General features: G+C 42.9%; 1 protein-coding gene and 1 non-coding gene across 2 annotated transcripts in view; one reads left to right on the forward strand and one right to left on the reverse strand.

Annotated features, from left to right (window-relative positions):
• Window positions 1-24,415, forward strand: part of LOC114448341 (furin-like protease kpc-1) — a 125,620-nt gene that overhangs the window by 92,755 nt on the left and 8,450 nt on the right. Inside the window, 3 exon segments of the mRNA XM_028425249.1 lie at window positions 17,574-17,684; window positions 17,796-17,889; window positions 19,323-19,508. Coding sequence (XP_028281050.1) covers window positions 17,574-17,684; window positions 17,796-17,889; window positions 19,323-19,508 — 391 coding nt within the window.
• Window positions 6,032-6,103, reverse strand: trnap-cgg (transfer RNA proline (anticodon CGG)). The gene has a single exon. It is a non-coding gene; the product is annotated as a tRNA-Pro (tRNA).

Genomic DNA, 24,415 nt, shown 5'->3' on the forward strand with positions numbered 1-24,415 from the left:
TCTGTTCATGGAGAACTATTAGAATGTTTACATTTGCGGCATTTTGTTTCATATCAAAATAATTAATTGCCTCCATTTTCAAATTAAAAGTACATTACAACACAATTAAGGATGCAAATGAGTCTGGGCCTGTCACGAGGAGCCAGAAAAAGTAAGAGTGAATGCGCTGATGTATGAGGGTTTGCGTGCTTTTTTGTGTATTAGGTGTGTTGCGATGGATCATTGTGCATAAGTGTGTATGTGTGTTTGTGTATTCGAGTACAAAACAAAAAGTATCTGGCTGCCATTATTGAAGAGGAAGACTCGGTGTTGAAATTACATCAGCATAGGGACATAAATCAGAGCTCTGCAGTCATAAACAGCAGAGTAATTAGGTCACTCTCGCCTCAGTAACTGATCGACCAGAAGAGCAGATATTGTGTTATTCCTATTGTGTTAAAGGCTTCTGTCACAGGTTCGAAAAATCACCCAACATAAAGAAAACATCCACTTTTACATGCGCACATATTTCTTCCATCTTCCTTCCAGGGACTCTGACCTCCAATGAGCCTGCTCCATTGAAGATGTCTACATCGCGTTAGAACCCAGGAACAGTAAAACATAATTTTGTCATAACCTTCCCTCTTTGGAGGGAAAACAGATATAAAAGTATATAGCCTGTGGTTTACTGCGAGTCCCCCTCACCCAGCCTGGCAGCAGCACGCAGGGCTGATGGATGCCGGGCGTCGGCCGCCTTTTAATTGCTCGTAAATTTTTGATCCAGGGAAACGCCACGTTCTCCTTGTCCCATGGCGACATGGGTGACGGAGCCGCTCAGGAGGGAATAAAAGAGCCTGAGTATAAGGAGGGATGGGAGGTAGACACAGTGACACACTTACCACACCTGCTGTGGAGGACTGGATGTAGAAGGTCTTTTGAGTGGATTAAGGACCTTTAGCAAGTATCTGTGTAATATGAAAGCTCTTTTTTTATTATAATAACTGTAACTGCAGGTTTATTTTATCTTGTAGAAATGTTGAGGACTCCAAATACCACCGCTGTCTCTGCTAAATTATGTTTGTAAATGATTTTAATTAACATATCAACTCAGGAAAAGTCCCAACAGACCATAGTACAGTATCCTGGTGCAAATTAGTTTTCTCTCAGCTCTCAGACAAGAACAAATTTTATATGGAGCCGCAACATCCTTCAAACTTCTGCCATGCAAAAGATATTGTTGTATGTGAAGATAGCACTCCTGTTATAGGAGTATCTCATGTACTGTTAAACAGAATGGAAATGATCATTTACTGAGAATCAATGTCAATTTAGAGGCATAAGTGGGCCAATAAGTACTTTTTAATAATACATGACAGTTGCAAGTCTTGATATAGACAGAGTATAGTGTTAATCTATAAATCCTTATCTGATGGAATGAAAACTACAGCCTATACTGTAGATGCAATTTTACACAATGCAATGTGATATATATGTATATATATATATATATATATATATATATATATATATTTGTAAAAAACAAATCAAGTTCTTGCACTGCTGAATATGTAGTAAAGTAGAAATGATATTTTTAGCCCATTTTGATTGTACAGGATTTTAGAGGACATGAAATCCAAACCAGACCTGATCAATGCTGACTTAAAAGTAGGTTAGGAGATTTCATTCTGATGCACTTTTTGTTAAATTAGTGTAACTTCTCTTTACACTCCAATAGCCAACAATTAGTTCGACAGTTTCCCTTTAAAACGAAGAATATTAATCATCTGTGGAAGCTATAAAACGCTAAAAACATCAGCCAATCCTCCGGGTGGACTCTGTGTGGAGTATTGGCTGGTTGTCACTCTCTTCCTGCTCTGCGTGCACCAGAGAGGAACGTGCATGATGGCCGAGGTCACAGACCGCAGCTTGTCTTCAGGTAATGCGCGTCCATGTGATTGAGAGGCGTGGCTTCGGGGTGAGCTCCGAGAGAAAGGGGTGTGTGTTTACTTTCAAAATCTGGCTGACTCTCACTGAGTTTTTAAAATCTCCTACCCTACCTTTAAATACTCACTGACCTTTCTGCATAATCAAAGCTTTTACTTTGGGTAAAGCTTCTGTACATTTTCTTTAACATCTCAGAGTCAGATTTTAATTGCAGCTCTTCATAATTATAACACAGTTTCAGTGCACTTGAAGGGATTTTTGACTTTTATACATTTATTCTGTAGGGGTCATGGCTTGACTGTTCCAGCCATGCAGGTTGGATTACTGTACACATTATAAAATGAGACACCTCCATCTATAGTGGCCCACGATCTGGCTTTCAATACTAAAATATTGGCCTTTGAGAATCCCATATAGGTTGACCTCTGTTGAGTTTTGCTATTAGGACAAGGGCATTTGCTAAGATATAGATATTCCCTTTAATTTTTAAAGAGGCATTATCAAAGAAAAGAACTTTTTTACTCCTTTTTACTCCATTACTTCTGCAGAAATACACCGCACAAAATGTCTGTGTCACTTAGTGTAGGAGTGAGAGAGAGCCTCTGTGCTGCATTAGCATGCAGCTCTTTTTCTCCTTTTACTGTGGAACAGTCCTTTAAGTGTCTGTACAGCATTGACAGTAATGGAGATGAGATTGAAAAATGGGTTTTAAAAGCCATCTCTGCAGACTTGTGACTGTTGCCAAGCCTAACAGATGCTCATCTGATCAATTTCTTACCCCGTTTGTCTTCCTCCCAAGATGAAAGTATGAGGAGATAAATACAGGTTTATCCCACCATTTGCTTGTTCATTGTGGTGAGATCTGACATCCTGCTGAGGATTTTGATTATTTCCCTCTTCTTTTGCAGACTTTCCAACCTGCCTGGCATCAGATCTCTATCACTATTTTTCTCTTTTTTCCTCTCACATTTCCCTCTGTCCTCTGTATACCTGCTGTTTGTGTTGTTCCAGTTTCATTTGCTGGTTTTCAGCTCATCAGGTTTTGGCCTGGTGTGATCTCTTCTCCCTCTCTTCTTACATCGATTGGGCCTCCTCCATCGCTTCCAGAGGGGACCAAATCAACACACACACACTGATCATCTACAGGTCACTCTTGGGATCAAAGGTCAAAGGAAGCTGAGTTTGTGTGTGTGTGTACATCTGTGTGTCTGTTTTTCTTTGCTAGAAGGAATATAACATTTTTTTCTGGATCCAATGAACATTAATCATTTAACATGGAATGAAGCTGCATGCCCATTTATGAGAGGACAAGACAAACCATTTCTCCTGCTCATAAAATCTACGCTTGTGAGTTTTGACCAATCAGCATCCAGTATTTGGAATAAACAGACTTAATTGTTACAAAATATTAAAAAACCAAAACTCTGAGGTGACAAAGAAAGGGGAAAACTTTAAGAAGCTATGGACAATGCTTGGCTTAGCACGGAGAAAGATCTATTTTTAGCATAATGAGTAGTCGTCCAGATCCTATGATATCACTGTTACAGTGTTTCACAGGCTAACTAACCTAACTACAGCCACACTGCAGGCTGACCGACGCGCAGACCCAGAGCTCTCTTCCAGTGGGCACAAAAGGAAAGAGATGGGTGAGCCTGATCAACCCCAGTAGTGTCAACCCAATTACTCATTCTCTTAAAGGGCTATTAAAACATAATTGCCCAGCGATTTACATCCAAGTTAACGTGGCCCCGAGATAATTTATTATTTTCCATAAGCCCTTTCTTTTGTGTGCTGACTGAAAGAGTGTGTGTGTGGGGGAGAAAGAGAGGGAGACTGTAATTTCCTGAGTCATGAAGAAAGGCATGTTGGCAGCCCAGTGTAATTGTTTAAACCCCACTCTCAGACACCTTCCAGTCACCCCCTTTTAATCCTCGTTATCGCTCTCATTAGCCCAGGGTCAGGGGTCAGTCAGCTCCCTCTAGAAACACAAACACAGCACTGGGGAGAGGAAGGCGTGGAGGTGGGAGAGGGACAGAGGGATGGGGCCGGGGTGTAGATTTTTACGCCACTACTGTCCAGTCTGTGTTTGATTATTCCACTTTTTGAATATTTATTCCAGACTGACGGTCATTGTTTTAAGGTTGACAGAGATTTACATTTTAGATTTTTAGATTTGAGCTGTACAAACTCTCTACACGTTCTTGCAGTTTTATAATATAATTAGAAAGTTAGGTTATTCCTGATGTTGCAGTCTGGGCTCTGTGGGGGCCACACCATCTGTCAGAGGGTGGTTGCCGAGCGAGTTCTTTATGAGTCTGATCTGTCACTTCCCTGTGAGGGATCAAATACCTCAACATTAGCACTTTATATTTAAGTAAAGATGATTCGTCTTCACTGCCTAACATCTTTCTCCACCATGATGGGATGCACACCTTCTGGTGACTGTTTTGATCACATAAATACATTGTGATGAATTAAGCTCAGTTACAGTACAGTTTATTAATTTCCAGCTACACCTTCATGAGACGTATAAAGTGTTGGAGAAGATAATTAGCACCTACAAAGACTACAAAGAATTATAGCGTTGCAGGATGACAGGTCACCCAAACGTACTTACTCATGATTCCTCGGTCATGTGACTTTAGCTGGTTAATTATGTCTCCGCTGTCTCCTACCTTTGCTGTGATGCTGCTCATCTCTGAACTGGCTGCAGACATCACAACCTTGTTTCCTCCCCAGTGTCCCTTTCTAATTGAAGCTAATAAAGATCAATTAAAGTCATTAAGGGCTCTTCTTAAACAAGGCCTGGATAGGAAATGCATTAGCCAGCTCTCTGTCCTTTTCAAAATACACTTATATGTCTCTCTCTCTCTCTCTCTCTCTCTCTCTCTCTCTCTGCCCTTACTTAGCATGCACAGGGGTTTATAGGGGTCTGTAGGAGGCAAGGCATTTCCAGGGTCACGTCAATGAACAGTACTCCTGCCTGTTCTTGGAGCTGACATTTAACCACTACATCTGAACCCAGTACCAGCATGTTGTTGTGCATTAATTCCACTAATAGATAATACTTAAGCTGACATTCACTGTGTTTCAAGTAATTAGCAGAGACATTTTTATAGATAAAGAATCATTCTGATGATTGCACCAATGTCTTTTATTCCCCTAACAACCAGCTGGGATATTTATGTGGCAAAAAGGACAGGAAGTGCAGGAATCTCTTGTTATCCTCAGACCTTTAATGTCAGAATATTAACTTCATCATGCAGACCAGTCTAGTTTTTAGATGTCCGATGAATTTGATAGTGTTACCGGAGAGAGAGATATTAATGTCAGCATGGGGCACCTCTCACACCCAAAACAAGAGTCATATACCCCCAAAACCAATGAGCCATGTACAATGTTGTTTTTGTTTGTCTCTCTGATATTGTTGATGGCAGCTGCATAGTTTTATAGTACACCTTTCTCAAGGCTGTTGTGTGTAATGAGCTAGTCAATAGCAATTTGTGGAATTTCATTAAAAGAATCCTGCTACTTTTATTGCTGGAGAGATGAGCTATAGTGACACTTGACTGCCCGGCAGATTAAAGTTCAGCAGGCATACATTTTTGTAGTTTGAGAAGATTAAAGCAAAGCGTCTGGACTTGTAGAGTTTTCTTGAAGACGTTTCGCTGCTCATCCAAGCAGCTTCATCAGTTCTAACTGTTTGGTGGGGTTTGATGGTTTATATGTGGTTGCAGACTTCAGTGGGTGGGTCTGGGTAAAACTTAAAAAACGATAGCACTAAATGTTTCCATACTTACCTGTGATGATCTGGCTGACTGGGCCAGGTGTGTCTAATGACTGGCTAACGACTATGAAACTGCCAGAGGGGGACTGGTTGACAGCCCTTTGTTCTTACTGTGAGTATGTGCAAACTTCCTGGGAATGGATGGAATTACTGCATTGTATGTGGTAGAAAGATGACGTCTGAGGCCACCACCTCTGTTAAGGGAAGGTTTTTCCAGCTTAACGTAGATGCTTCCTTGACTCTTCTTTCAAACCACCTTTCCTCTCCTCTCTGTCTAAAATGTGAACATTGTTGTCCTCAAAGGAGTGTCCTTTGACCACCGGGCTCGTCCGGGATTTGAACCCGGGACCTCTCGCACCCGAAGCGAGAATCATACCCCTAGACCAACGAGCCAGATAGAAAGTGCTGTCTTTTATGTTTGGTCAGCCAACTGAGATGATTGCAGGTGCTGAATTTGTCCACTAGAAGTGACGCTGAATGGTGGACAGACAGAATTTCATCACCTGAAATATTTAGGCAAAGTCTTTACATGTATCCACTGATAATCTAGTATCACTAAAGCTGGGATCAGAACATTTCTGCACTTTGCAAGTGCTGCAACACCAGAGCACTATTCTTACCCCAGACTCAACAGAAAGCAAGCGATGTGACAGAGTGATAAGAGGGATGAAGGAGAAGGAGAAGTGACCCATTCACAGGACAGCAGGGAGCCTGATGGTGCTACCATGAGCTGACAGGACTGTCAACACACTTTATACAGCTGACTGTGTATGTGTGTGTGTGTGTGTGTGTCAGCATGCATGTTGTGTATCTGAGAAAATGCATGTGTGTTTCTCTGTGTGTGCTTGCATGTCCTCTACGTGTGAGATTACAGTGTGTATGTAACTGAGAACATATCAGTACGTGTGAGACCATGTGGATTCTGCTCATGTGTTACTGACCACATGTGAATATGTGTGTTTGACTGTAAGTGATAAGTGTGTGTTCGGTTATGCATCTAAAGACTTTACTCTAAATTGTAGCCACATCCCACTTGTCTGTGTGTGTGTGTTGATGTGTTTCATTACTGGTGCTGCTTCGTGTGTCCGTAGCAGCCAGTCTGGTGCAGGGACGGAGCGGGAGGCCCCCGATCGCTCAGCCTGGGCTCTGCCTCCCTCTCCATATGGCCACAGTAAGCCTCGGCTGCCTCCCCAGGCCTCTGCCAGCGTAAAAGGCAATTGTGTGGAATGTGTAGGAATTAAGCATCCCATCATTCAGACAGACATGCAATTAAAAGAGCTGCAGCCATCATTTGCAGCGGGCATCGTGTGAGTTATGTCACTATAACTCAGGAAGCCATTTTTCAGTTCTTAAGGAGGAATAAACACCTAAACACACACTTAGAGTTCACAACCATAAGTTGTCACTTTCTTTTCAAATCCATTTAATGCATTTCTTGTATGTCCCTAAAGAAAGTGGTGTGGTTCCTGTTCTTAGTGGGCGCACTAAGTGGAGCCAGGTTAGTGTAGTATATGCTTACAGTTATTTCTGTTTTTACATGAGCAGCGAAGTGCAGCATTAGGAACAGAGAGAGAAAAAACAAACAATGCTATGTTTCAAACTTTAGTTTAACTATATGTTTGACTCAAACTCTAACGATGAAGCCTCATATTAGCTTTGATGGAACAAGTACTGAAATTCATTCGTCATGGTTAACAGTAGAAAGGGATCAAGTCAAGGCCAGTGTGAACAGCAGTGTGAACAGCAGGAACAAAATACGGAGAATTATATATACAGTACAGTGAAAGCATACCTTTATTAAAACAGCCTTTAATAACAGACTGAACCTGTCCTTTAATGCACACCCATATGTCTTCGCATAAATAGTCCTGATTATACATTAAGAGGCAAGAAAGTCAATTATAAAAGTGTTGGCATTCAGAGAGAACCAAGGTCATGCAGATGACGTAAAAATGATTTGTTGTTTACCAGTGAAGTGGATAAATCTTTCCTTTGTGCACAATGTACCTTAAATTGATTTCTGATCAGACACTTGGCATGTGAACCACTATGTGACCAAAAGTAAACGGACACAGTGTGCAACTTACTGCTGGTCAGTTTCAAGTTCAAGAGGTGGGAAATATTAATCCTGCAGCTGATGGATGTTTGCATGATTCATTTATGCACATGATTAATCAATCAATGTACATTTTGTAGTAAATTTGTGACATTTTGTGGACAAAGCAGTGGAAAATGGTTCCAAACTTCCATTTATTGACTAACCGTTGCATCCTTGTCGCATATTGTTTAGGTGAAAACTGTGTGTTTGTCAGCTTCCTGTTTTAACATGGCACAGAATAGCTTAAAGAAATTATCTTTCCAGGTGATGAACTTGTCTGTCCTGACCCTTAAGGCCACATGACGCCTGACCTGATCACCCTACATCAGACTGTACAAATCTGTAAAAGAGCCTGGTGTCCACACACTTCCCATATAGTGTATTTACATATAGTACCACAGGACAGTACAGGCCTTGCATTTTAGATGTGTCTGTATTGTAGAAAACCTACTGTAATACTTTAACTTAGAGCTCCACTGAGATGCTGTCAAGTGGCCAACAGAGAAACATTACAGGAAGCAGCAGCAATTGGTTGCTGAACGCAAAATAAAACACGCTACGTCAGCATATATTTAAACTGTAGATAACCTCATAGAGTACATAAAACCACACGTCAAACTGTAAGGCTTCATAGATTTTCTGCACTTTTGAAATACCACACCTACTTTGTGTACATAGCTTAGTGTAGTGCTCGTCTCTGTAGTATTTCCTCTGCTTTGCTTCTATCTCTTCTGATAGCTCATATCAGTCTGTTCACAGAGCTAAGCTTGAGTGGGCTACAGTGTAAATATCCCAGACCTATTATTACTCCAACAAAATGTTCCTAGCCGTTGTCAAGCCACTAAGTACAAAATGGTGAATTGCAGACACGAAGAGAGATAATTGCCACTCACACTAGAAATTTGGCAAGCGCCTTCCCCACGAGACCCGGATGAAATGGTGCTTCAACCCCCGAAACTGTCATTCTTAATGAAATGGTAATTACAAACCCAGCGGAACAGCTGAGGGGCCTGCCGGGGCCCACGGAGCCCAACTACCAGAATAAACCTGCTACAACAACCTGCAGAGAAGTGGGAGAGAGGGAGGGAGGGAGGCAGTAAGAAGGAAGTGGAGGGGGAGGAGGTGGGGAGGCAGCTAGACGATATAAAGCAGGAGAGGCGTTCAGGTGGGCACTAACACCAGGAATCTGAGATTTATTTCAATTGTGAAATGTAATACACACTCCAACCTGGAGTGTGTATTACACTGGGACCCTCATCAATAACACCGGCTGTGTGCAAGGCAGGAGGAGAGGTTGGTTAAAAGCGCCCACACAGCCTGGGTAATTGATTGCTTTGTAAGTGAACGTGTCTTTAACCTTTGGGAGGTCAGGCCCAGTCGGACACCATGAGTCCTGCCTGGGGTTGAACCGCTTCCAGCCGTTTGTCTTCCGCTGCTCCCTCGTCTCAGGGCCGATTTGTCAAGCATGAGATGTTTTGGGTGTTTAGATTACAGGCGAGATGGGAAAACAAAGGCAAAATGCCACCCCAAACAAAAGGCCTGAGCCTGGATCTCCCACTGATCTGTAGGCCGGGCAGGAGGCCAGCTACCTGGGGTGCTGAAACTGAAAGTAGGGGGGAGGGAAGCAGTGAAGGGGTGGCTTTGCTGAAACAGAGCCACAATGAATCCCCCCCCCCCCCCCCCCCCAAAAAAAAAAAAAAAAAAAAAAAACAGGCACTGTGGAGCTTGAACCAGAGCCAGAATGGAGGCTGAACAGGAGCCAATGTGAGAATTGAACGACAGCCAGAACGGTGACATGAGATAGAGCCGGAATAGCGCCTTGAGACGAAGCCAAAATGGCAGCCAGAAACTCTGGGAGATAGGAGGAAGCTCGGGGCGGCTAACTGTTTTCTTCACAGCAATACTCCTCATCACTGGAGATTTTTAAAGTGTCCCTTTGCCACCCTCCCAGGTACTTAGGGCTGTCTGTCGGTCAGACTGTTAGAGAGGGACTAAAGATGATTTGTCTGTCAGATTATCAGGGCCAGAAGCTGTGCAGTCGGTCATGCGATGCCTCAGAGGGACAGGCCAGAAAAGAGACAACACCCAACATTCTGACACCTCTTTCCACCTTATAAGGGAAAGAGCCTTATACAGCTGACCTGCTACTTTTCAGTACAGGCAGGAGAAAGTCAAACTCCCATTTTATTCAGTGCATTTGTGGATCAGATAGTGTGTTTATTTTCAGATGTGATAGTTTATCACCGTAAGGTAAAAGCAGCTTGTTTTACCATGTTTGCGTGAGTGTTTTTTGTAACATATGAACAAATGTGTGCACAGGCAAGAAAGAGAGTGTGTGTGTGTGTGTGTGTGTGTGTGTGTGTGTGTGTGTGTGTGTGTGTGTGTGTGTGTCAAAGCACAAGGTGCTGCGTGTGCCTGCCAGTCCCATCTGCTGTTCTATTACCATAGACGTGATGTACCTGCCACTTCCCTCCTCAACTGAGGTGTGTGTGTGTTGTATTCTCCCATCCTGTTGTTAGATTTGACAACCACTAACACAAGCTCGTGGTGAAAAAAAAAAGAAAGAAAAAAGAGGAAAACACTCTCAAGTTCCAGATCCCACCCTGAGTCTGAGAGACTTGAAAAGCGGCACTCCTCTCTTACCTTACACTCTGCACCCCTCCCCATCTCTGCAACCCAAAGTTCTATTTTGACACCATTCTCTGAAGTGGAGTAGATACTGAATACTATACGATATCCTCCTGCTTCTACACAATGTCTTTATTGTGAAACTAACATGTTTTAGCGCATAGTTTCACTCTAAAGTTGTCATTTATGCAACACATGTTGCTGCAGTTTTGACATCTTGAGACTTTTTTTTCCACGGTGGAGGCAGGTGAGGTTGTGCCAGAAATCCTTCTTTTATGCACAGAAGCTTCCAGATATGTCTGGTTCAGGCTCATTTACATTTGCATGCAACATTAGGCATTTAGATGATTCTTTACTCTCCAAACCAGCTCTCCTACAGTGTTACATTCAGCAGGTATTTTGTTACTGAGGCTTCACGACTGATGTAAACATTTTCAAACTTCACTTTGACATATAATCGGATCACAGTTCTTCCTGGTAAAAGTGCAGAAAATTACATTAAAACAACTTGTGATGTGTTTGTCTACTTCTCTTTCTAACAAATGTTTTGATATTAATCATAATATAAAATGTAAAATAAGCATTAATTAAAGCCAACTTATTTTACAACCTACTGACCTTTCCAAGTTAATATTTAATGAAAACACAAGGCTCGACCTGTGACCCTAGCTACCTTAAAAATGCAGCTTTGGGTCATTAACATTGCAAAAAGGTGTATTACAAGTATATTTGTTGCCTAAACCTCACCAAGCAGCATCTGAAAGTGACTAAAGAGCAAGTTAAAAGATTTCACTGTGTCCCATTGTTTTTGTCTAAATCATAAATTTAGGAAAAGATCATGGTTGAGGCAGACATATCAATGCTTCTCCATTTCCTTTGTTGCCATGGCGACTCATTCTACTACCTATAAATATGACTTTTTGCCTCAAAAAAAAAACAGTGACGAAACCATGACCTGGGAGCAGAGACTTTTTATGATGAAGGATTGAAACTTTGGCCCTAAGTTTCACAGTCAATTTTATTGATACACATGCATGTATCTAATAAACAAACAAAGAGGAAGCAACAAAAGTTACATGCCCTCCTACCTTATAACATGTATGTTAACTAAAAATAATAAAACAAATGTGTAGAGAAAGTGCACTGTAAGTAAAAAAAATCCTATCTTGTTACCGACCACTTAGTTATATTCTTACTTTGTGTGAACTGAACACCAACAACTTCACAACTCTGTCAGCACTGTAACCTCAGTTCAGATTGTGCTATATGTTTATGTCCTATATGTTTTTCTGCATGGATGTAAGGAGTATGGATTATACATATATGTGATGTATGTAATATGTGAGAGTGCAAACACACCTAAAGCATTCTGGCGAAGCATTTCCATTTCGTGCAAGACCATTGACAGTCTGAGCTCTCTCTCTCTCTCTCTCTCTCTCTCTCTCTCCCTGTGTCTCCCTGGTGGGGTTGTAAAACTGGCCTTGTGTCTCTGCCCCAGCCAGATAGATTAATTAATTATCCAGACCTCCTCTTTTTTTCATTGCTGAGCCAATTACTCTGTGACTGAGCCTGTGGTCTATGTACGACTGTTTAGAAGAGAAAGTGTGTGTGTGTGTGTGTGTAATATGCAGGGTAATTAAAGAAATTGCTCATCCACAGACTAACAGTTCCAATATCACTTAATAGTGGAGCAGCTATGCAATGATATTGTTTCCTGTGAAAGGAGTGTAGATATATGTGTAGTGTAATTGTTGGTTAATTGAGAGGAAGTGCAAGCTCTTTATGTGTGTGTGTGTGTGTGTACACTGTAGGTGTGAGTGTGGGTGGGAAGAATAGAGGATTTTTGAGTTATGAAAGGCAAAAAGACCCACAGTGTGTTTAAGCAATGGATGCTTGACCTTTTTCCTTATTGACCTTATTCTGATAGATGTTCTTGTATATTCCAAGAATAAGAATCCCTCTACTCGTAAGCCTGGTATATTTAAATAATATCTAATAACTTCTGAAGTTCTAGTCAGTGTGTGTGTGTGTGTTTGATTGATGGGTCAGCAGATAGACTGGGCTGGATGTGACGGAGTGTGTGTTTGTGTGCGTGCCCTGAGGGACGGGGGAAGCGGAGCACTGCACCTCCTGCAGGGGGTGCCGTGTCTCTCGGCAGGGGGGTGCAGGAGGCAAACAGAGGGGTGCCTGTGTATCCCTCCACCCAAAAACCCCTACACACACACACACAAACACACATCACCCCACTCCACCCTACTGTGCTACAAGAAGGGTGGAGGAGAGGGGGGGGAGGTTAGGGACCCTGTACTCTTCTAAACCTCTACTGATGCATAATTCATGTACAAGTAGCAATTTTGATATTTTTGCTAGAGGGGGTAGAAAAACAGAAGAAATTTCAGAGTAAAGTTTCGTGACAGCCTGCACGCTCGTCCTCTTTCATTCATTTACACTTACATTTCCTTTCCGGCCACAATTAGCTGGAGTTGTTGGTAAATTTGACTCTGAAGTTTCCAGAGTTTCCAGGTTTTGACATCCACATTTCTAAAAGTTCTAGACATGTCACTTGTCTGTGTCTTTACAGAGTTAAATCTGATGATGCCAATGATCATTTTAAGATTTGCTTATACAATTTTGAAGCCATAGTAGATAGTCATGTCAGATAATCATGTCAATGAAATGTCATTAAATGATTAAAAGGTTTTTAATCTTTAAAATTTTTAACCCCACATGTAGAATACAGAACCCTTCATCACCATGGGGGCTCCATGATCATGTACCAGTAAACACACAAAAAACAACTGTGTTTTTGATCATTATATTTGTATTTATTGCTTTTAATGGCATGGCATCTAAATCTTTTGAAGAGCAAAACAAAAGCTGCAGGTTCAGTGTGAAAGGATAAGCACTTGGGACACAGGAGGGAATCTTTTGCCAAGCTTGTAATTCTGCTTTCTCCTCTCTCTCTCTCTCTCTCTCTCCCTCTCCCTTTCTCTCTCCCTCTTTCAGTCTCTCTCTCTCTCTCTCAATTTCCCCACAAGGGCAGAGACATCCAAAAGGACTGTACCTTGGTGCGCGTCCAACAAAAGCTCTCCGCCGAATTTCATCCTCTTTTGAATTTGTGTTTGAATAACACTCGAGCTACAAATCAAAATATGTTGGACACTGAAAGTGAGGTCATGGGGTATAGATCATTGTGGCTTCCAGAGAAGTCTCCTTGTGGAAAAGACGGGGACGGGTGGCTGCTGCTTTGACTGATGACTATAGAGGACTGAGAGGGCCGTTTGGGGGCCCATTCTCCTGAGACTTAAGTCCATGCCTGTGCCAAACCCCTCATTTTCCTCCCCGCAATATATTTCATTAAACTTTTAACTCTTCACGGGGTAATTCATTTGACATTTTGAGGCTGTGCTGTTGAAGGCCGCTGAGTGTTTCACTCTCTGTAATTTCACGTCACACGGATATTTGTCTAATACAGCCGTAAAAAAAAAATAAATATATGTATTTAAAATGTTTTCTCTGTAAAAAGAACACATTCAGAAAGCTTTAATGGATGAACATTCATAGCAACAAAGCTGAGCTACGCAGCACAGCATTTCATAGTTACAGGCGTGCAGGTCCCAGTGGCACAGATATAATTAAGACCTCTTCTTAATTACTTAATAAGCCTAATTAGTAACATTTCTGAGCAGCAGATTTGGCTGCAAGAGCGATGGAAATCAGAAGAATGTTAAGTCTATTTGTTATTTCATTTAACTCCTGATGTTAATGAAATTAGTGCATTATGATGGAACCGAAACAAACCACGCTGGGATTGACCAAAGGGCTGATGTGGGTTTTTTTTTTAATGCTCCTGATAAACATTCAATTTAGTGACACAAAAGAAGGACGTCAAGAACAAAGGAATATGTCGTTTTTCTGTTGAGTGCTACTGTGTCACCTTCATCAAGTGTTTATTGTTTTCACTCTTTTTTCATTAGTACATGCCCAGATGTGATGGAGAGGTGCGTGTCTGCTGGCTTGTCATCATGTTAACTCTAAGGCAGACCCACCAATCATGCATCGGAGCTGCTGCTGCTGCTGCTGCTGCTGCTGCATTCCTGGCCACTTAATTAGAAGTTGTTGGTACCACAGAAGGTGTCACCAACCTTTTCAGGCACTGAACAGATGGTGTCCCCTTTTTTTGAGGTCCTGCCAATGCCCACTCTGTGGCTCCTGGGAAAATGACCTAACTCACAGGCAGCTGCTTAGTGCGGCTTGAGTGATTCTTTACAGCCCCTTCTATTGGGGTGGGGGGACTTAGCAGGACGTACCACTGCAAACAAGGGGTGAGACCGCCGTAGCTACGTCCCTGGGTAGCTGCAAAAAAATCTGTTTTGGTTGCAGGATACCAGTTGTTAAAGCTGTGTTTTCAATACCATGTGCAAAGACGAGGTAAAGACCTCGACCTTGGAGATCTCGATGCCTCAGTGCCGGTTGGGGTTGTGTGCACCTTCCTCTGCTTTTGGCAGATGGTGTGAATATCAACAGAGAAAGGACCTGGGAAGGCCCACGGAACAAAAAGTGAAAAGGGTTCCTCGACAGTTACAAAGAGGCCCCATGGAGAGGTGGGGGGGGGGGAGTGGCCTCCATCCTAATAGATAAAAAGAAGGAGGGAGTAAGATTGTGCAAGGGCATTTGCCATCGAGGAGTGAAAGTGGATCGAGAAAATACGAGGGCCGCAGATTGGAAATGTGCAGAGGCGGGGGGTCGGGGGTTTAACATGCTTCGTGCTGTGTGGACAGAAGATCGGCTGTCACTCTGTAGTCGTTTTGGCTCAACCTCCCTCCGACCACGCAGGAGGTGGAAAAAGTTGAAAATTGGATGACTGTGTTTTCTGACTAATTACTTGATATGCATTATGTGGGTTTCATCCTAAAGGCAGTTGCAGTGTTTCCAAAAACTGTCATTCTTTAAAGAGATTTTTACTCAGCATTGTCACAGATTTCCACAGCAATAAAAAACCTTTTATTTGGAGAAATCACAGAGCTACTGTTGCTACTTGTTCATTTCTTAATGCTGATGATGAGATGGCTGAACAGGCTGGGGAGTCTTCTTGAAAGGCACCTCAGCTCAGCAGGGTTGTTTCATTGACAAGGCAGGGGACATAAAATCTGTCATTTTCATCATGTTCTATCGTGAGTAAACCTGTTTCCTGCAGCTTTCTCTATCAGATACGTCTGTGAGGGTTTATGGCCGTTGAGCTAGGGCAAGCCCGATCGATCCGCAGGAGCTATAGGATTTAATAGGTGCACGGCTATTGCTAAGGGGTACAGGGTGGGGAGGGTATATTTAATCACTGAAAGGGTGCAAGGTGGCAAGGAGCGGTCACCAGCAGGTTGTTTTATGAGAAGTCGGGTTTCTCTCCCACACGGTTAAATATATTAGTTAATACTTTAGTCGTGTTTTTGCATTGAGAAGATAGCTAAAGATAATGACATGATATATGTCCCAACTATAGCTATTTGAATTTCTAGCCCAGGCTTTACAGTATTATGTAACCATACGTGACTTTAAGACATTCTCATTCACACAGTGCTATCATTGGTCAGGCTCTTGGTGGGTGGGATCTGCTACCTGTGCCTGATTCAACATGGATAATGAACTACTAATCCAAGAGCGGCTGATCTTGCTGCGTATGCTAGCAGCTGTTGTTCTGATTTATTCGGCAAACTTCTGTCTCCATCCTGTGTCCAGTGACATTACCAGCCCGAGTGCAACATTTTTAGGAGTGTTGTTTTTTTAATTTCATTAATAAATACAAAAAAAAATCAGTTTTTAATCCGTATTTAAAAAGTTCATATCGATGTCTTTCTGAACATATGACTATATAGAAGCACAAGACAATCAGGACTCGTCTTCAGCTTTGTTTTGTTTTGTCTTCTTTTGTTTTGCTCTAACTCTTCACGGCCCCGTCATAAAACCCACCAAACGACCTTGAACTTGCCCTGGCACACCTCAACCCCGCGCACCCGTCTGCCTAATGCTATTATGTCTGGCCCTACATGCTAAAAGTCATTGGTGGTGATAGTGGCTGATTAGATTGTGTCCATTGATTGCGCGGCATGCTGTTAGGACGGGGACGGTGTGGGCTGCAGCTCCTCCTCAGACTCACTGACAGTCTGAGGCGGAGGAGATGGAGCCCCATGCAGGGCAGCAGATTGAGTTATTGATCAGCTCTCTGCTTTCTCCTGTTTCTGTCTCCCTCTCTGCTGCTTGGAGAGACCCCGTCATCAGGATAATGAATTTCACTTATTGCAGATTAACGGCATAAGGTCTGTATGGTAATAATGGCTGAAATTAGCTCTTTGTCACCCCCCTCTGAATTTACAAGAAGGAGTGGTGATGAAGGTTGTTACGGCCCCGTTACTCCGTCTGAGGACTGTGATTTTAACAAAAGGGAACTGAAAAGAGGAAAAAAAGTGAATGAAAATGAAAGATTTGAGAGAGAATTAAGGAGAGTCTTATGAGGACTGTGATTTCAGCATCAGTGAAGCGGCAGAGGAGAGTTCTGATGCAAGAAATTCAAGTTTGATGGAGGAGAGTGCAGAAGGAAAAAACACTGAATAACAGACTGCTGTGTGAAAAAAAGGAGAGGGCAAAGAGGAAGGATGAGAGGGGATGATTCAAAAGAGACATAAAGAGATGAGCAGTAAAGTGGAGTAGAGAGCATGATAGGCAGCAGTCATACAGTCACCAGGCAGTGACGCCGCTTAAGGGTCGGCCATTGTGTCTCCACCACCAAGATTGAGGTGGTAAAGAATGAATAATGAGACTTGATTACAGTCCGTGAGATGGCACATTGTTCAGAATCAATCCTCCACGCAATTACAGGCAGCACAAACAGCAGCCCCTCTGCCTCAGCCTGGACAGAGCGGGAAGCAATTGTGTCAGAGGACAACATCGTCTTCGTCAATGACTTGTTGCCTCTTCGTCTCGGAGCCATTAGCACTTACTCTGCTCCTGCAGCACGTTCAGCCGCCCACATCAGAAGCCTCCAATTCACATGTGTGTTGAGGAATATAAGCGGCACACATTGCTTGTGCTTACAATACACCACAAATATCCTATTACAGAGGATCTTTCTGGGGTTTTTTACAGGTACGGCTTTGGATTGTTGGATGCAGGGCTGATGGTGCAGCAGGCTGCAGACTTACATACTGTTGCAGCACAGAAGAGGTGCAGTCAGGAAGTTACACTCCATCCTGCCAGGTAAAGCAGACTTACCTAGCTCTATACACCACACCTCACACCACACACAGCTTCCTTATTGACTTACCTTATTTTGTATGTTGTCATTTTTGTATGTAATTACTCTGCTAGAGTCATTTCTGCTGGAGGCGGAGTTAGCTTGAACATCCAATCAGAAGCCTGCAAAGGGGCGGCTGACGAGATCAACACTCTGGAGCACGTCCAGGTGAGGTGGTACCTTTGTATCTTGCAAAGCATTAGTAGGTTTGCTTCTTCCTGATATGTAGCTACAATTCCGGGCAATTGCACATCAGCAGATGACATGGTAAACGTCACCTATTTGACGCAGATTAGCTTTAGCAGGGCTAGCAGGTAGAGCCTGCTGCCTGTGGACAGAGGCAGGATAGCACGTTTCCCCATCTTCCAGCCTTTATGCTTAGCTAAGCTAATTGGCTGCTGCTCCAGCTTCACACTGAGCGAGCATGATATAGCTGTAGATAAGATAAGACCGATATCAATCTTTCAACTTTCAGCAAGAAAGTGAATTGCTCGCTTCTGTTCCTTTAAAACAGAAAAAAAGTGTAAAAGTCTGTTTTTACCTAGATGTTTTGTCTGCTCTCAGCCTTTCCAGGCTCCCCTTTGCCCTTGACAAGATACAAATGGAGCAGTAGTGCATTCAAAACTTAACTTCTGCCAACAACTGGTGAAGCTTCAAGATGTACAAATTGTTTTTGGGTTTCTGTGTCATGTGTTTTATCTGAGAATAGAAGAGATAAAAAGGATCATACTGTGATGTGTAATGTGTTGGCAGTGTCATTTGCAGAAAATGAATGCAAACACGTAGACGGAAATGTGTTTATGTTTGATTGTGTCGGCAGGCATACGTACTGTGTGTGTGTCTGTTTGTGCGAGTTATCTGTGTTTGCGAGTGTGTGTACTTGTGATTTAGTGAGGAGAGAGAGAGAGAGAGAGTGTGTCAGCATGTAAATTGAAAAGGCTTCATCTTTGCGGCTCTGCTCCCAGGCAGAAAGCGTGGGTCAGGCCATCGCTGCGAGGTGTGATTGATGGACGTGTTGCCGTGGTAACACGCCGTAAACAGGAGCGGGCTGTCAGTCTTTTTGCAGCTTGGCGGCTCTCTCTGCGATGTGCCATTGTCACACCAGATGTGCTGCTTGTGATGAACAGGGACAGGGAGGGTGTTTACTGTGTGATGGTGATGGGGGTGGAGGTGGGGGGGAGGTATGAGCTTATTTAAATCATTCAGCTAATATTCCCCTTCAGCCATTTTTTATCAGTGTCTTTAATGCACTCTGCTTTTTCTTTGTGTTTGTGTTTTGGGCGACTATGGACACAGGTCATTGGCGTGTCCGTCTGTGTGGCACATGTAGTACTGATCGGGCACTGCTAAGCTAAGAGGCTGCGCGCAATCATGGTGAAATCTTTCTAGTAATGCTGAACTATTCTTCACAGGCAAAAAATAAAGTATGCAAACAGTTGAGTGAAGAGTACACAGAGTCTTTCAGCCTGTCCCTCCTGCACCGTCTCTGTCCACCTACCTTCTCCCTCTTGTTTTCCCTCTTTCCTGGTCCCCTCCAGGCACTCTCTTTGTTCACACCTCTGTGTTTTTTTTCTTATGTTTTGCCACCTGTCTCTCACCAGGTGAAAGTGAGTATCAACGCTGTGTGTCGCGGCGACCTCTCCATAAGCCTGGACTCCCCAGGCGGCACGGCATCACTGCTGTTGGATACACGTCCCAATGATGCCTCCACCGCTGGCCTGAAGGACTGGACCCTGATGACTGTTCACTGCTGGGGGGAGCAGCCGCAAGGACTCTGGACCCTCCAGGCAAGGGAGAGAATTTATTTTTTATGTTGCTTATACCACAATTTGAAACCACAGTGGCTAATTAGCAGATGGCTAAGCTACATATTAGCAGTATTATGGTGAACATGTTAGCATGCTGCTTCAAAGAACTGCTAACAGATGTTGACTTTTATTTAGTGTCTTCTCAACTTGTTATTTGGAACTACAAACGATAGACACTACAGTAAAAAAACTATTTCAACTTCAACCTCCGTGCCTTTCATATGACTTTGAATCCAGCAAGTAAAGTCTACAGAAGTGACAAGATAACAAGATGTAGTAAAAATATCATCTTGGCAAAAGCTTATATACTAATTTTTCACATACCTTCCCTCATGTTATAGAAATGATTTTGCTCTGCTTCACATTGTCCTCTTCCAGTATAGCTGTGGTGTATAGAAGTTTAAAAATAGCCCAGCCTAGCACAGCTCAGCTCAGCTTGGTTCAGTTCATTTTGCAATAGCAATGTGAATCATCCTCTACTTTCATCTCCGAGCTTCAGCCAAGCATGGCAATCTTCATTTTCCTCCGCGCACTCATCTTTTCCTTTTTTCCCCCCCCCACCCTCATAGATGTGCTGATGTTTGATATGGAGGAAGGAGCTAAAATGGAAGGGAAATTAAGACTGGAAGGTTAAGTAACCTTGGCCGGGTTTGACAGACACAATACTGCCGACATCTGATTAGAATCCGTACTCACAGACAGTTGCACGGCTGAGGTCATTTACTGTATATATACGTGTGGGTGGTAGCAGTTGGGGGGGGGGCTGCTGTGTGTGTGTGTGCAAATAGGCATCAGTCCTTGTAAACAGTTGGAGGTTTATAGAGAAAAAGCTGTGAAGATGAAAGACACCCACCCCCTGTCCTCTATCACCTACCTCTTCCTGCAAACTCACACACACACACACACACACATGCCAACACACACGCACACACAGAGTCTTTCTCTGTATCTCTACCTCTCTGTCTTTCTCACATGTCCTCGTGCAGATTTACTGTCCCCTCTGTGACCAATTACCAGAGCCCAGTGTGTCGCAGAGACGGGGAAGAAGCACCGTGAAGCCGCGCCACATAACGGCGCCGCTGCTCATTACTGGAGGGCCGAGACGAGTCACCGCGATGCTCACAACACGAATTAACACTCACATCTGATGTGCCGCATGCCTTAGCATGCAGCTAATCAGCACATACACAAACCCGCACACGCTGATTGGTTTTTTTTTTTACGCTGGTTGTCAACTCTGGCATAGACTGAAGACAGACATGTACACACACAGAATCACAGACACCAGGCTTTAGAAAATAAGATGGATGTCTTACAGTCCCACAGAGAGAACACACACACACCAAAAAATGAGCATATCCAATACATCCTGACATCTTCGTTTTTTTGTTACAGATATTGATGATTACATTTAAGGGATTAATTCAGAAATTCTGTGCAGTATTTAATGGTTTTTGACATCTTTCCAACATGGCTACAGGAAACGATTGTGCCTGACAAGCAGCCATGCCAATTAAATGTCAGAATGATGCACAGAGAGAAACGGAGGACACGGAGGACTCACAGAACAGAGAGGCTGCAGAGAGTGAAGGGTAAACTATAAAATGGAAGCCCTGGAAAGAGACTTTAACTGGACTATCTGCTGGATCAGTGTTTAAAAACTCAAGGGCAGGAGAGGATAGGGGGGGTTGTGGATGAGTGAGGGGGTCTGTAGAGAGTCTATATTGATTCGTCATGATGACAATTGTCAAAAAAGCACTGTGGTTCTGCTGCAATAAAAGCAGGACTGAAGTGAAAAGGGAGTGAGTGTTATGGCTCGAGGCTCGACTGACCTTCCAGTGCTGTGAAGGAGACAGGACCGCAGGGCTGGAAATACACTCGCTCTCTCTAACTCTCATGTCTGTTCGTGCTCGCTCTACCGCCATCTGTGGTGCCTCAGCCCAGCTCAGGGCTTTTACTGTAGATCAGAGACAATATTGGAGGCAGTACAGACAGGCAACAAACAACATGCACTTAAACCAGACCCACATGATTAACTCTATGATTTAAAGGCATAATATCTATCTATCTATTACATCATGGGCATCACACTGAAGATTTTATAGGAAATAGAATAAAATATGACATTTTAAAGAGTCATATTTGCTCACCTTGATACAGTGGTTCTGTCCATGCTAATAGTTTTGATTGTATTCACTGAGGTTTTAAGATTCTGCTGAGATTTCCTCTTCCCCCCACAGTCCACTCCATAATCAGTGTCCCCACTTTGGTGGATAATCATCAGACCTTAGCGTTTTCTTCTGATGTCAGTATAAATTATGTAAAATCAAGCAGACACTTGTAGAGGTGGAGTTATCACAATCATTTTTATGCCTTTGTACCAAAGAGAGCAGTGGCTTGAAAGCATTATATTGTCAGGTTGTCTACCAATTTCAATATCCTGGGAACACCTTGATTTGCATAGAATTTCTTCATATTTCATTCACTTTGACTCATTAGTGAGCTGATAAGATTTTGATGGTCAAAGGTATCCGTGACCTGACGCAACACCATAAATTCATGTGTTAATTCTGTCACTTATAACTTGAATGAGACAAATTGATAAAGTAAACTTAAAATTTAGTTTGAAGTCTTTAGCTTTTGCGTTCTTAAAATAACAAACCCTTTAAATCTTTGCAGGAGAAAGTAAATTCTCATAAATTCCTTTATTTTGATTTATAAATCAGCACCATGTCTTTTTCTGTTACCCAAGCAACAGCATGTGTGTGTCTATTAGTGGTAAATAGCAGTGTTGTGATTTACTGGCTAGGTGTTGACATTAAAAGGTGTGGATTCCTCACATCCTTCAGTCCGAGCTCTGACACCCTCCGGTTTATATATGCAGTGCGTAGATATCAAAGTTTCTAAGTGACTCTGTATTCATGTTTACAGCTCTGTAATGCACACAGAAACATTTTACAATCTAACTGTATTATGAGGTACCACTAGAGGTAAGAGAAAATATGTTCCTTTGTATTTTTCTTTTTCTGAGGTTAACCCTTTAGTCCTCTAATTGGTGACTCTGACTGGCTGCTTTTTTCATTGCATCTGATGAATAACACAGTAGGTTTCCGAAGAATTAAAAAGAAGGTTTGTGTTTACGCTTTTACAGATAGTGTGTCCAACACACAAGTGCAGAAAAACAACAAAAATATAAACACACAAACATTACTCTTATTTCTAACTCCATACTGCCATGCCCACAGGGTGTGTGTGTTTGTTTGTGTGTGTAAGTGTGTGTGTGTGCAGCAGTCTTTGAGCAGCGACATCGCTGATTCCCAGAGGACCATGAGACTCAAGCTGACTGTGAGTAGTGCTGCTGTAGGAATATAATGGCACTATTTAGCCCGCAGCACTGTGGCCACACACACACACACACACACACACACACACACACCACACAAATAGCCATCCTTGCTGGCTGTGACTGACAGATCATATATTTACCGTCATCATCCCTGTTGCGACTTGGGAAGTCACTCCCTTCTTGTCTCCACCAACAGACTACACAAACACACACACAGTGGCTGACTGATAATAGAATAACCTGCTGATAGTGTGTTAACTACGCAGTTCAACCAATACACAGCTGGAAATCACTGGTGTCTTCCAACTCATATTGATCGTTTGTGTTGTTCTATACCTTTTAGAAACTGATCAGTACTCAGTAAATGATAACTAGCCTGACCTTAATAACAACCATGCAGATGGACAGAATGTTGTTTTAATCATTTGTAAATTTAAAGATAATAAGTACCAGCATGAAGTATCAGTGGCAGCAGGGACACTGCTGGTATGTACAAAACTGAAAAACAGGTTATCATTAAACTCAACAAGAGATCAAAGAATATATGATATTGCCGGTTAAACATAAACACATTGTACATTATTGTAAACATAATTAATTGTATTTTTATTGGATTTTTCTTCATCTTCAGTTTTTTTTTACCTGTAGTTGTGACATAAAGCTCCGGACGTAACAGGGTTAAATATCGCTGACCCCGCATAAACCAGCATAAGAACATCTCCACTCTTTACTGTAACAAACAAACTCACACACTGTATCAAGTTTGGCAGACACACACTGTCAAAGCCTACGGTGGAAGCACGCACATTCAAACAAACACGTACTTCTCACCCACAAACACACACACACACACACACACACTCGCTGTGGCCCAAGGTGGATTTCTAGAGGTGCATATATTTGCATATATCTGCATGTTTAATGAGTTTTGGGAGATCAAGCGATTCGAGCGGCCCTTTGTGGGTATTTCTTTTTTTTTTTTTCCCTGTATGTGAGTGTGGAGGGGATGGATGGTGGTGGTGGAGGAAGGGAGGGGGGGGTCTCCATGTAAATATCACCCACTGTGTGTTGGCACCCGTCACAGATGGTCGGGGGCGAGGGCACCCTGTGGGCACAGGATACCTATTTCTGTTTATCTGTGTGCTTTGTGTGAGACTGCGAGGCAAAGAGAGTGTGACTCTGGGCGCTTATAGCCGTGTGTGTGTGCACCTTTGCAGTGCAGTCCTGAGAGTTTGTCTCTGTGCGTGTTGCAGAATGTTCGTTTGAATAATTGCATTTGTGCATCGTGTGTGTGTGCGTGCACACGATTTAAATGTCCGTGTATGTGTTTGTTCAGTTGTTTGTGTTTAAGCGTGTGGCACAGTGTGTGTGCGCGCGCTATTGCCTGCACGCGTGTGTGTGTCTCCCAGCATGCAGCAGGGCTATGATGGCCCTGTTTTGGATGATTGATGTGTTGGAGGGAGCTGCGAGGAGCCCAGGTTGGGCCAGAGCCTCAGTCTGACACACTGCTGCTTCCCTGCTGCTTTACATATGTAGACAC

Source organism: Parambassis ranga, chromosome 16 (assembly GCF_900634625.1).
Source record: "Parambassis ranga chromosome 16, fParRan2.1, whole genome shotgun sequence".
In the NCBI taxonomy this organism is placed as follows: domain Eukaryota; kingdom Metazoa; phylum Chordata; class Actinopteri; family Ambassidae; genus Parambassis; species Parambassis ranga.